Below are 14,492 nucleotides of genomic sequence, written 5' to 3' on the forward strand. Positions count from 1 at the left end.
GAATTTACAAACCACTTTTCAGAGCCGGGCCTATGAACTTCACTTTATCAGCCTCCTAGGTACAGAAACATTTCTGCAACTTGGTCTAACCCCCTAGAAAATGGCCAAGCTTGGTAACAACACTTAACAAACAGAGTTTTTGTAATATTTGGTCATGCTTTGGACAGTGCATGCTTAACTTGCACCATTGCTACATAGGTCAAGCTCAGGTCAAGTCATGACATTGTCTGCTACCCATGGCTCATGCTGCTCAGGCCTATAATGCACATAAGGCCTACAGATTGAAGACTATTTTATAATAGTTTCTCAATTACATTAAAAGCTTTGTTATCTGGCACCCATGGGGAATGGGGGGGGTGTTGGATAACCAAATATACTGGTTACCTGAGAGGCCTGAACAGGAATCTTTGCCTGTTTGTGTCGTTGCCCCTCCTGCCACATCAGGGTGCTGGGGGACAGGGAGGGGGGCCTGTGCAGGCTGCTATGCCACGGGCTGTTGGGGCTCAGCAGCGCAGGTTGCTTCTGCCCTGGGGCTGCGGGGGCTTGGTGAAACTGGAAGTGCCATGGTGGGCACTTCCGGTTTCACTTTTACCTTACAATCCGGCATGCTGGTTAATAGAGTGGTTTGTAAGGTGCCAGATAACATGGTTTTTACTGTAATTTGTTAAACAAAGGGGAGAGCTTAGACCTAGGATAGTTACTTGTCTGATCCCTGTCATCAAGAGCTGTTACATTTAACAGTCCATTGACTTCTCCCATTTATTCCTTTTCTTCTCCTTGTCTTTTGCTATCTGTTCACCATCAATTTAGAATCCTAAATCCTTTTTTCCTCCCAAATTATCAGTTTCTTAGATGTAATTGTAAGCATGCAGGAAACCAGAGCTCTATATCTCTTTGTTTAGGTGTTTCACTTTTTCTCTCCATTTCTCTTGTATCAGGTTGATATATATATTTGTTTCTGTAGACTTCTCCTGTAGATTTCCCAACTGTTTTCTTATGTACTCATCTTTTTACAACTGTCTCCTATAGTTTCCTCTCTACACTTATATCCCTGGTATACCCCTATTGGGCTCAGTGAACTTGCAGCAAGGATGACTAAAGTCCGTTGTGTTATTTCCTTGTATTTCCAGTTTCCTAAATAATCTTTGTAAGCAAACTGATTTTTTCTGTCTGAAGACGTATGTGTGAGAGCAAGCTCCCTTTGAGTTTGGTGCTGATTTGCCAGCATATTTAGTAGAGAGGAGACTGGACTAAAAAATCCCAGGTCCAGAACTTTTTCAATTAAATAAAGTGTGAACCTGCATACAGTATTAATCTGAACTTCCTGTCACACATCTCTAATATTTAACTGGCACCACACTAGGAAATCTTACTCGGACTTTCATAGAGTATTGATTAAATTAAATAAAAAAGTAATTTTTGGTGCCTTTGGAAGTGATCACAGTTTTAGGTAGGACAACCTCCTTTTTTTTTACTTTGAGTTCTGAATTGTCTCTAGCAAGGAAATAAGAAATACATGTTCACATCAGCAGTAAATTCTTTTTATAGTAACTTTTTAATATTTTCATGCACCACCGATTGCAGTGCATTTAAAAAGCATCCATTCTCTGTAAATTATATCTTGTGAGTAGAGGATACAAAACAAAACAATCTCAAAGAAATACTCAGATTCAGGTCATAGCTTTGATTCAAAATCTCCACAAATATAAAAAAAGAACATGTTTACTGAAATCAGTGGTAGTGCTTTCTAATTCTCCACTAAATTCATTTATATAAGAAACAAAACTGAGGATGTAAGCCAGTGCTTTAATACTATACCAGGAGCTTTTTTCTACTGCTTATGTCTGCTTCTGCAGAGGATTCCTGTCAGTCTTGAATTTCTTTGATGTATTGTGACAAATGATCCTTTGCTGTGTTTTCTGCCCCTGCTGGAGTCTCCATGGGATTAGAGATCACATGCTTTCACAGCTTAATGTACTTGACCTTTTCATATGATTGACACATGTAAATGATTACAGCAAAGCAACAATTATCCACTAGCCATGCCATGTTTATTTTCAAGGGAAAAGATAATCATATTTAAGGTGAACACTCAGAGAGGGTGAAAAATATATCACTGTGAAGTGAATGTAGGAGACCAGTATGTAATAAATCATGACTGTTTCCTGTCCCATCTTTGCCCCATTTTGTGGCACACTGTCATATTATCCCTGCTTTCAAATGCTTTATTGTGCTATTTTTCTGTTTTACCACGTAAGTGAGATGCTTGAATCTCTGGGGCTTGATCAGCAATCTGATTCCACAGGTTCAAGAGTCAAGGGTGATCCAGTGGCAAGGTAGACATCTAATTTTTTTAATGAAAACAGTTTAAGTTACTATAGCAGGGAACATCTCCAGGGGTGGCCATGTAGCCCCTGAAGACCCCCCCAAATCCTTTTTACCCTGCTTACTTCCTGGGGACAGTCACTCCCTTCGCTCGCCTGCCATGCCTTGATGTATTGTATGTCTACAAACAGGAGGCTGCCCCAGGGTAGAGTTGCCATATTTCCAGTTCCAAAAAAGAGGACACTTGTCAGGGGGACACCTCAATCCCAACCCACAGCTCCCTGGCCCTACCAGTGCCCCTCACTCCCAATCCACAGCCCCCCTATCCCTGCTTTTGCCCCTCACTCCCAACTTGCAGACCCCTGGCCCTGCCAGTGTCCCTCATTCCTGACCCACAGTCTCTGCCTCCCAATCTATGCTGGTGCTCCTCACTCCCAACACACAGGCAGCCCCCCCATCCCTGCTGACCCACAGACCCCTGCCCTGCCAGTGCCACTCACTCCCAACCCACAGTCCCCCATCCCACCCTGGGCCAGGCGGGTGCTGCTCACTCCTAACCCACAGCTGGAGCGACCTTGCTGACTCCACGGCATACTGCTGGCTCAACTCAGGCCCTGGGATTATACCTGTTCAAACCCAGCCCTTTTCTGGTCATGTGGTCCCTGATTGCTTACTGCCACACCTTCAACCTGTCTCAGCTGCAGCCTGTCTGCATAATGACCCTCTCTCAGCAGCCTCCAAGATCTTGCTGTCCACTTTCTTAATGGTCTGGGCTTATCTCCTGGCCAAGTCCAGTCCTTCTTGGCCTCCAAGATCTTACTGCCTGTTTTGTCAGTTTATCTCCTGGCTAAGCCAAGCCCTTTCCCTATGAGGTGAAGCTCTTCTTATCCTCCTTCACGACTTGCAGATTACTGGTCCTGTTAAAGGGGCAGGCTCACTAAGAGCCCTGCCACAGCTAGCCACTATTTATTTGTATATAAGGCACATTAATATTAATGTTCTGACTGTGTAGGAATTTTGCTGGCCAGGTTTCAGAACTTACCCTGACCTTTTTTGTACAGTATTTCCACAGGCTTCAGTGAGTTCTGCACATGGATGATGTCAGTATTTGGCTCATATATGGCTTCAGTATGCATAAAGTTCCTGCACAAATAAATCAAATAGTAATTTCCCAGAATTGACAATGCAAGGAGAACCCAGGTTCACTTTGTATTGCCACTCTGAAATACATAGTTGGGACACCTTGTCAAATATCTGTCTGTGTCTCTATATAATTTGAGTGACCTGTCTCTACAGCATCAGTGGTCCAGTTTTGGGTTCTCTCAGAATTGGGAATTGTGTACCAGTGACATTTTAGTATTGCAAGGGAGCATTATATATTACAAGGTCTCTTTTAAAAATGTAACTCTTTTTTGCAGGTCACCGAACATTGTTCATTGGAGTTCACGTACCACTGGGTGGAAGAAAAAGTCACCGACGTCATCGGCACCGTGGTCACAAACACAGAAAGAGAGACAGAGAACGAGATTCAGGATTGGAGGATGGGAGAGAGTCTCCTTCTTTTGGTAAGGTTTCTTTTTCTTTTTGCGTGGAACTTTTAATGATAAATTAAGTTTGACATGGTGCACCTTATCCTCCTGACATATTTCAGAAAGCATTGACAATGGTACATTTGAGTCCAAAGCTTTTCAAATATTAATTAAAATTTTAAACATTAAATATTTTGTCCTGTTGTGATCAGTGGAGGGTTCAAACATAAGGAAATGAATGTGTGGGAATATTTATCACTGGGGCTTCAGTATACCATCATAAGGGGTTTATGTGGTGATAATGGTCATAAGTTATGTATAGCAGCACTAGGCATTCAATAAAAGCTCTTTCTGCTTCTATACAATGTAAAGAAAAGAAGTAATGTCTAAAATGTTTTTCCTGTTACTGTAATTCTAATATTGAAACAGACAGCCAGGTCCTGAATAAGTGTAGTCACACTGATGGCAAAGGAGCCACACCGATTGATAACAATGTAGGATTTGATACAGAATCTGAACCTTGCTTCCATCATCACATTAGATCATAGGGTAGAATTGTGAGACCAGTCACTTAACTCAGGCCATGAAGGCAAGGAGACAGACCTTTCCAGCTGAAATTTCTCCCATCTTCTTCCAGAAACACTACAAGTGGGCTTACCAAATCTTAAATAAACTAGTCAAAATTTAGCAAAAAACAGTGAAAACCGTAGGCACAGTTTCAAGCTATGAATTACCTTCCTCCAAAGTGATCTTGTTTCTCTTCTCATGCTGGTCTTATGCAAGTGTAACTCCATTAATTTCTGTCAAGTTTCTTCTGATTTACCTAGGTGTGCAAGTGCGAGAGAGAATGCACATTTCCACTGATTTTACCTGATTATCTGCTTTAGCAGAATCTTTAAGAAGATCTGCTGGGTAAAAGATTCAGGATTATTCCTATAATCTTTTGTATGTAGTGAATGATTGTTTTCCTTCAAATGTAGTGTTTACTTGAACCATTACTAAATGTGGTTTTGAAGTGTATTTCTAGATGGTTTACTTATAAGATTATTATCTGTGGTACAAAAATCAAAGTAATACATATACATTTAAGGTATTTGGGGCATGATAATAAATACAGCAAATATAACAGAAGCATGTGTAGAAAACAATGACAGTCTTGTACAAAAGAATATTTTAGTTCATTGGGGAAATGTAACTGCCAGTGTAATTGTAGGTTAGAGAGTAGTTATTATAAGACCATTTATTTTGGTTTGCATTTTAAATTGCATGTGGAAAGCTTTGCAGTATATTATAAACTGTGAGGCTTAAGTGTATATTAAAGAACTTGAAATATTTCAATGTTTCACAGTCAAATGTGTTAGAGATGAAAAACCAAGAAGGGATTTTTTAAAATTTCATAAGAATTTAAAGGAAAAATAGACTTCCTTGAAGAATTAATATTGAGGAAGAAAACTGGCTAATTTGGGTCTCTAGATTTAATGTTTCATTTACCACAGGGATGTATAAATTACTTGAAAGGCTTGTATGTTTCAAATTTATGGAAAATACAGTTAGCTAACCTAAAAAGTATTAGCTTTTGACTACAGTTAATATTTTAAAGCATAGTAGGAGAAATAAGTTTTACAAATAATATGTTGGAAAAATATAGTGTTCAAACTTGTTTGAAATGCTTAAGAAAGAGCATTAGCTTGAATATCCAGAACTCTGAATAGATAAGGACTAAACTAAGAATTAACACAAGAGGCCATGTTTTCAAAAATGGTCAGGAATGAGCGCAGCTCCCACTTTAGTCTTGTAATTTTGCTCAGGTTACTAAATGAGAGATATCTCTGTTTAAAACCTTGCCTTGAATCTTTAACTTCCTGAAACTGAGGTTTGTGTCTCTTTCCAGTATCACAAGTAATAATGAGTTTGCTAGTTTTATCCTACACCCTTTAAACCTGTGCATATATTAAAATAGTACTATTTGGTACAGTTCAGTACAAATAACAGTAAGTGACTGTTCTCAAAGGGTATGTCTACACGTTCATTAATGTACTGTAATTACGGTGCATTAAGATGGTACCTGTAATTACAGGTAGTAACTTTATGTGCCGTAATCAGCGCTACTGTGCATTAGTGCAGATAAATGCATTTTTGTGACATTAATGTGCATTAGACTAAGTCTACTGCACATTAGCGCAGTTTTTGCCAGCCACACTAATGTGCAGTAGACTTAATCTAATGCTTATTAAGTATCTCATGTAGATGCACCCAAGAACTTCAGGAGGTTTTTTCCTAACTTGGGAAGAAAATTTATCTGAAAATATAGTTTTTGATTCGTGTGCGTGTGTGTGTGTAGGTGTGTGTGTGAGCCAATTATAATTCCCAGCTGAGGTGGGAGACAGTGTGTGTAATGCAAAATAAGAGACAACCAAGAATTATTCTTGCAGGAAGTTTTAAATCCCAAGGAATCCAACCATTTGGTGTAAATTAGGGGTACTTAGCTTCCAGCCTGTGGGCCAGATGCAGCTTGCAGCACCATGTTATTTGGCCTGTGGGGCTTTCCATGGGCCCAAAAATTTGACAAGAGGGAGCAGTGCCATTGTGGGGTCAAATGTTGAGCAACACTGGTATAAATCATTCTCTTCCTGTGACCTCCCTTTCACTTCTGATGTTAATAATTGTCAGCAGTAGAACTGAGGAGACACCAAATATGTGGGGAGCATGAATAATTTTGGGAGTAAAATGAAGGACTTCTTGAAAGAAAGAATTTGCGTTCATGTTTATATTTGCGTGTAAATATGGTCCAAACAAAAAGAGAGGGAGGGACTCCTCAGTGAAGTGAATTCCTCAAAATTTCAGTGCATAGTATTGCACATCATGTGCATGTGTAGTTGAAGCTAGAGGACACCTTTCATTCAGCCCATACCATAACTCATTATGAAGATAGTGTGTTTACTTTTTATACGTTAAAATACTTTTTTTACCTTAACAATAATTTTTATACTTTAAAATAACTGGTAATTTATACCATAAAATAACTGAGTAAAATTCATTTCTGTGCACACTACCAGTAGAAGGCATTCACACCACTGGAGTTTTGCTTAAGCATTACACAGTATGAACTGCTTTGCACAGGCCTATTCACTTAGGATTTGGATTCAGCTGATTTGGGGGACAGTGATTCGATTAGGTGATTCAAGTCACTGTCCCAAATCAAGTCGGCCAAATCTGATTCAGAGATTTGGCTACTGCTGAATCGGCTGAATCTCAGAATCAAACATGCCCCATCCCCCACCCACTCTCCCAGCCCCATCAATGGCTGCCCCACCCAGGCCCAGCATCCAGCATGTTAAAAAAAAAAAAGCCCCACACTCACTGACTCCTGCCAGGTCAGGGAGGTGATCCCTGCTGCTCCCCACTGCCCCGTGCTGTGTTGTGGGGCTCTGCCATGAGCCCCCAGAGGCCCTGACAGCCACTGCAGCAGCTGGTGAATGTAGGGCTTTTTTTTTTTTTTTTTTTAGCTGTGGGACGCTGGGGCTGGGTGGGGCAGCCATTGACAGGGCTGGCAGAGCAGTCGGGGATGCTCAGGGAGCAGGCAGGGGATGGGGCCTCCCCATGGTCCCCTCCCCATTGCCTCCTACTTACCAGCACAGAATCCATGTCCAGCTCCCTGCAGCAGTGAGCAGGGACTGCCCGAATCTCTGAGTCTCCTCCCAATCAATTTGGAGGCTTTGGATCAGTTCAGAACCTTTTATTGGTCTCCCAGTGCAATTCAGATTTTGAGATTCTGCTTCCAAATTGGGCTGAATCTCCTCCAAATTGAATCAGCAACCAAAGCTTTGCACAGCCCTATTACATAGGTATTGTTCTGCTACGCTGCACAGGGATGGATTTCACCTAGGACTGATAGGGCATGAATCTAGGGTGCAGAGAGTCAAAAACACTTGTGACATGCCTTTTAAAATTATGGATGGCACAGCCCCACTGGTTTTCAATATTAGGACATGAAGCAATGAGTATAGTTTATTGAATTTTGAGAAATCTTGCTGCAAATTGAGTTTCCCAAAAGCTAGAGGGTAGGATTCCTGATGTGCTCTTAAATTAGATTTTTTGGACGTCTGGAACAAGTAAAATGGAGGAATGAAATGGCCAAGTTTCTGCTCTGGTGCTTCTTTAGGTAGCTGACAGAACTAGACATATCCTTTCCTCCTCCTAGAATGAGGAAATCCAGTTTAAGCAAGCTACAGATGGCTACCTTGTTCCTGACATGGGTCAAGCATCAAGCATCAGAGGGATTAAATTTTGTAAACTAAATTGTAAGTGCTGGGACACAGATTACTGAATAAAAAGGGGAATTGCTTCCATTGTGATATTCTGGACAGCTGCTGCCTGGGAGCCTCCAGGAAGAATTCTGGATGGATCAGCTGTTCTTTCTCTATCGAAGGTATTGATTAGAAGTACCAATTTTTCCCCCAGTATTTTTTAGAGTTTTATCACCTATTCCTGTAATAGCTGTTCTAGTTTTATACCTTTTACAAATTCTTGTTTCTTCCTAATAAAAATCCAACTTTTCATATGTCTTCCTGTTGAAGAAGAGTAGGGTTTGTTAGTTAGTACTGTGTAATTATGGCAGCAGTAATGAGGCCAGAGTTAAAAAATTTAAAAACAATTGTTGATAGGACAAATGTATCAGCAAACATTAGTGTCTCATTTCCAGTTTGCAGTAAAGAACAATACAAGACAATACATTTTTAGGTAGCTTTTTTCTTACTGAAGTGCCATAGTGCCTCATAAACAATTAAAACTTGCACTATGTACTGTCACTTCCAGTGTAACTATCACATACACAGCGAGAGTGAAAAGAGGAAAATGAAACATAATTCAAATTCATAAGGTTGAAGGTTTGCCTTAATATCCTTGAAATTTTCATTTCACTGGGTTCCTGAGTTTTATTAACTTTTGAACAAAAAGCAATTTATCAAAGAGAGAAATCTGATGTCCAGTACTCTCCCTCACGCGTGCAGAGTTTTCTTTGTGATAAAGGGAAAATGCATGAGATAAATGCATTTATCACACACTTGTGATACTTATTGCATATCTGAGATCTCATAATTTGTGCAATAATCTCTTCACATAAGATTCAGTCTGCTGAGCCATTTTTAGTGTCTACCATAAAAAAAAATTCTGTCCCAAAAAACATTTTCTCATTCTATCAGATGTGAAATCTTCACCACAAATTGCCTGTTCCCTAAGGCACTAGCCAAACAAGATACAGTCCAGGGCCAAAGGTAGCCCAGAAGTCTCCCAGACCCAAAACATTCTTTGTGTAAGACTGAGGAAATACTTGCAAGAACACTGCCAGCTGGCAGGAGCCTAGAGTGAACAGGATCTTATTTGGAAAGGGAAGCTTAAAGTTATTTAGTGCTTAAGAAGGATTAAATGATGTTGAGGTAAAGCAAAGCAAAGATCCCTTTGGGCATAATATTGACATATAATCACATCCCTGTGCTGAGGATGGTGGAGTCAAGCTATCTCAGTGTCCCCGGAGGAACCAAGCACTGTGCTTTTCCTTTGCGGGTAGGATGCTGTCCTTGCTGGGACGAGGGGAAGCCTATCACCCCTCACAGAAACTAAGTACATTAATCAATGCAGAACCTTTGGACCCCATAACCACATGTTATAAAAGTGTCTAGACCCTGAAAGTGGAGTGCAAGGGCAATAAAAGACCCTGTGCTTTGACCTTCTGCTGCATGCCTGTTCAGTTAATGGGCACATTCTGGCCCAGAAGAGCAAATCTGTGATTAGGGAAGCAGAATCAAATTATCTCCTAAATTATGAATCATTGTGGACTAAAGAAGCATACAGACATGGTCAGCCCTACTTCATATTTCTTTAAAACCACTGTTTCCTAACAGTAGGAAATGTATTTTTTGCAACATAAGAAATGAAGATTTTCAACAACTAAAAAGTGCAGGAAGAAAGATAGAGAAAATAGATGTTATGAGACCAAGTGAGAGATAACAATGCTTTGAAGTATGTCAGAAAAATAAATGACAACTTCTGTGATGAGAGCAAATTAGCAGATGTTTAGAAGCAGTACAGTATGAAAGAAGAAATGATATGAGTCTGAGATGCAAAAGGTGAACAATAGAGAAACTGGAACAAATGAAGGCTGAGCTGCTCAGACAAGAAGATTCATGACTGCTCAACAGCTAAGCAAACAGAAAGCAAGGCATTAAACTGATAAACATAAATAATATTCAGCAAATTTGCTGTTACTTTTTCTGTGAAGATTCTTGGCCTGAAGATAAATTTATTAACAAATTTCTTTGCATTAAGATCTATATAAAGTATAGTTCTCTGTTTAGCCAAATGGCCAGTAGCTCACACTTCCCTGTGAGCAGAAAGACAACAAATGTCATGAGCAGAGAACAAGTGAGTAATCTACCCAGGAGCCTCTCACATTATTACATTTTCCTGGCTCTTTGTGGTAATGGAGGACTCATCTTTTCTACCTTGGAGTTCTTTGGCTATGGATACCTCTGTCTAAGCAGATATAGACAATGTGACCCATTTATAACTAACAAATCAGAAACTGGCCCATTACTGTTTTTAAAGGTTCACCTAGTAAACAAAATAACATCCCAAAAAATCATCATCCCTCTTCAATTGGCCCTCAGGTCTTATTCAGCATCTTAAAGTGCTCAGAGAGACCATTTGGACAAACTGCAGAGAACAAGCATAAAGTGTTTTAAAACACCACACAGCTGCAGTCCTCAGAGCCCTGGACAGAGGGTTTTGCAGTAATCCCACCAGGTGAAACTCTGCAGATAATTAATGAAGTCTGAATGTGAGAGGAAAGGTGCTAAAAAATGTTCTGGCTTCTGAATCGTGCTTGATCAGGGATTCAGTAGGGCTAGAGACAGACATTCGAAAAGCTGGAGCCTGAATTGATTCAATCTTTGCAGGTCAGTCTAACCTGTCTAGATCGAACCAACTTGCAAGTGAAAAGACATTCATGAAATGCAGGCACATGCTTGCAGTGGCTCCGTCCAGGTGCTGGGGTGCACTAGAGCAGCCCTTGGCTGCAGGGAAGCTGTGCTGGGAGGTGTGGCCAGCCCCAGCAGTAGCCTGGAGTGAACTGGCCATGGAGAAGGTTTAATTCCCCCCTTCCTGTCCCACTGGCATGGACCTGAGCCAGGGTGCTCCTGGTGCTCCCCCGTCACTGCTGCAGCAGCGGGGCCAGGGCACTGCCAAACATTGGTCAGCATGGCCCCTGAGGCAGAGGGGGCAGGGAGGGGGGTATACCCACTTCTACTACCACTGCCCCCAGGGGACCACAGCCAGGGTTTGCCCACCCCAACTGCCACCACCGCTTACTCCCTGCGTGGGGTGAGAGGTGGGATAAGCAACCTCCCTGCCTCCTCTGCAAGACACTGAAGGTAGTGGGGAATAATCCCCCTCCCTGCCCCCTCATTTAAGAGGCCCTGCTGGCTGGCCTCTGTCCAGGCCCCTGACTCTACTGCTGGAATGGTGCAGGGCCCTGATGGGGCAGCAGCTCCTGTCCTGGTGTCTGGGGAGTGCGAACCTCTTCCCAGATGGGGGGGAGGGAGACGAGGAAGGGCAGGGTACGGTGGGGCTAGTGTCAGGGTGAGGTGAGGCTAGAGGCCAGCCGAAATGGCCCCCTTAGGTGGGAGGGACAGGTAGGGGGGTTATTTCCCCCTCCTTCCGGCGTCTGGCAGAGGGGGCTTATCTCACTGCTCGCTCCCTGCAGGGAGTGAGTGGCAATGGCAGTGGTAGGGACATGCAGACCCTGCTGTGGTCTCCTGAGGGCAGAGGGGGGAATAACCCTCCTCTGTGCTCCCCGTGCCTGAGGGGGCCATGCCAGCCATCCTCTGGCCCCACCCCTGCCCCTGGAGCAGCAAGGGGGGAGTGACCTGACAGGGGCTGCAGCCCATGTCATGATGTCTTGGTGCATGAGCCTCTTCGCGGGAAGGGGACCACACTGTGGGGTGGAGGAGCTGCTGCAGACTGGACAGGTTGAGTGGCAGCGGTGCTCAGGGGGCCTGGGGAGCTATGGCCCCCTCCAAACCCTGGTGCTGCTGCTTGCCCCATGCAGTCCATGGCAGCTCTGACCCCCCACTTGCAAGCCCCCTGTAGGGAAGAGGCTCCCCCCAACACCAAGATGGGCTGCTGCCCCATCAGGGCCCTGCCCCCTTGCCTCCCCAGTGGCAGGGTAAGGCGCACAGCCGGAGGCCAGCTGGCAGGGCTCCTTAGATGAGGGAACAGGGAGGGGGTTTATTCTCCCCTCCCTCCAGGGTCTGGCAGAGGGGGCAAGAGGGGGCTTATCCCGCCGCTTGCCCCACACAGGGAGTGATCAGTAGTCATGGCAATGAGGGTAGGCAGACCCTGGCTGTGGTCTCCCAGGGTTTGTAGAGGTAGAAGGGGGAATAACTCCACTCCTTGCCCTGTCTGCTTCAGGGGCCATGCCAGCTGGTGTTTGGCAGTGGCAGTGAGGGGGGAGCACCAGGCAGACCCTGGCTCGAGTCCATGCTGGTGGAATGGGGAGGGGGGAATTAAACCCCCTCCCAGGCCAGTTCACTGCAGGCTACTGCTGGAATTGGCCATACCCCTGCTATTGAAATAGCCAGCGGAGAAGTGCAGGTCCGTACCAGTGGGACAAGGGAGGGAGGGGGTGGATAAATTTATTTCCTGCTCCCTTCCAGGGGCCAGTATCTGGCCAGAACCCTGTCCCTGCTTGTCCCTGCTCTAGCTAGGGAGCAGAGGGGTGGGGCCAGCCCATGTCTCCTGGAGCAGAGAGCACAGCCCAGCCCAGAGAGCGTGCTGGGGACTCTGGTTTAACTTAAACCAGAAAGGAGTCTGGACAGAAGCTTCATAAACCGGTTTGATCTCAGTCAGTTTAGTCTGATACTACATTCAACCAAATTTATCTCAAACCATTTTCAGCCATTTTCAGACTGGTTTATGTGCACTGAACTTATGTTACATTACAGGTTTAAATCAGTTTCTGATCACTTAAATTGGTTTAGGTGTAACTTCTGTCCCCAGCCTAGAAGTGCAACCTGTATACCTGGGAGATAAAGATTATCATGTGTGGGGGGGCTGAGATCAGTTCTGTCATTTTCTTTGGCTGTTTCTCCCTCAGTTCACCTGCCAGTATTATATCTCCTTGTCTAAACTGAGACTGCTAGTCAGGCTTTGTTCAGGGTTCAGTCTTAACTCCACAGTTTTGACCCCACAGGTGGAAGAAGAACATAGCTGGACACAGGTAGGTGACTGGTTCAGGACAGAATACACTGAAAGATTTTCTGGGGCGGGGCAAAGGGGGAGAAGAAAAGGGAATCTGAAATGCTAGCTGTTGTGTATTTGCAACATTTGTGGCAGCACGTGCCAAACAAGAGTTCTTTCAGGCCTTTGTGGTGACAATGACTGCTGTAAATTAAACAGATTTTCGCCAGTGAGTACTGTCATTGTCACTTCAATACATCAGGTGCAATCTCATATAAAGAATATACTAATTTATTCTAAGACTTATGCTTTTTAATTTTATATTAATGATTCGTATTTCTGTATTTTCCCTCCCTTGATTTAATTAAATATATGTTATTTCCTTACAATGCTTTTCTATATTGGTTTTATCTGCAACAAACAAGAACTATATTTAGTGACTGTTACTCTTGTGTCACAGCACAACCTGTTTATTAAAATTCTTAAAATCATGGAAATAGAAAACCAAACTGAATGTCCTGCTGCATTCCTTTGCACCTCTGTTGCCCACAGTTCATACAATATGCTGTAATCCTGTTTAAGACTTCCATTTCCATCTCCAAGGTATAATAAAGGTACTCAACTATATCAATCTTGTATTCTATTGTAATACTATTGCAGTAGCCTTGTCCTATGCTACTTTTTTTTTTACTGTCACAAATTACATGGACTTGGAAAGGTATGCTGCCTTTCTACTTGGTGGGGGGTGAATTGAGAATCCCTTTGAAAAGGATGCAGGAGAGCATTCTCATTTTTTAGATCTTGCTATGTATATGGACTGAATAAGTATTCTTTGGTACAACCATCACTTTATTGTAGCTGTACCCATTCAACTGTAATGCCCACTGTGTCTCAGATGCTGCCTGTGGCTATCCAGAGTGCAATATTAGGGCTAGGGACAGAAAGTACACGTAAACCAGTATAAGTGATTGGAAACTGATTTAAAACTGTAACACAGATCCTGTCCCAGATCCCCTCCAGATTCAAGTTAACTCACACCTCACAAGTTTTGCACCTTGCAGGGTTGGAGGGCTAGCCTTGGCTCAAGCTATCTGCTCCAACCGAGCAGGGAGGTATACTCTGCTGCTCCCCAACTTCTGGCCTGAGCCACTGCAGGCATGTGGCTGCATTCCCAGAAGCAAAAGTGAATGTCTGTTCACTTGCTTATTGGTTCAATCTACACAGTTTAGGCTGTCCTGCAAAGATTATCTCAAATGAGACTTTGACTTTTTGACTGCCTGGACTTAGATTAGTTGTCTATTAATTTGCATCTAGTTACCTTGCTTGGGACCCTGGATTAGTTAGAGCTAGGAAGGAATTTTGTTTCTTATTGTGAATGCTTCTGCTTTCTGGCAGGCCTGTGGT

The 14,492-nt window shown here is 43.1% G+C and overlaps 1 protein-coding gene across 4 annotated transcripts in view; it reads left to right on the forward strand.

The window, feature by feature from the left end:
* SLC4A10 (solute carrier family 4 member 10) overlaps positions 1–14,492 on the forward strand; it is a 423,280-nt gene that overhangs the window by 180,592 nt on the left and 228,196 nt on the right. For all 4 annotated transcript variants that reach the window (XM_019522708.1, XM_019522705.1, XM_019522707.1 and 1 more), the window contains exon 3: positions 3,744–3,890. In XM_019522708.1, coding sequence (XP_019378253.1) covers positions 3,744–3,890 — 147 coding nt within the window. The remainder of the gene's footprint in view (positions 1–3,743; positions 3,891–14,492) is intronic.

This window comes from Gavialis gangeticus, unplaced genomic scaffold (genome assembly GCF_001723915.1).
Source record: "Gavialis gangeticus isolate Ggan-Ray unplaced genomic scaffold, GavGan_comp1, whole genome shotgun sequence".
Taxonomy (NCBI): Eukaryota; Metazoa; Chordata; order Crocodylia; family Gavialidae; genus Gavialis; species Gavialis gangeticus.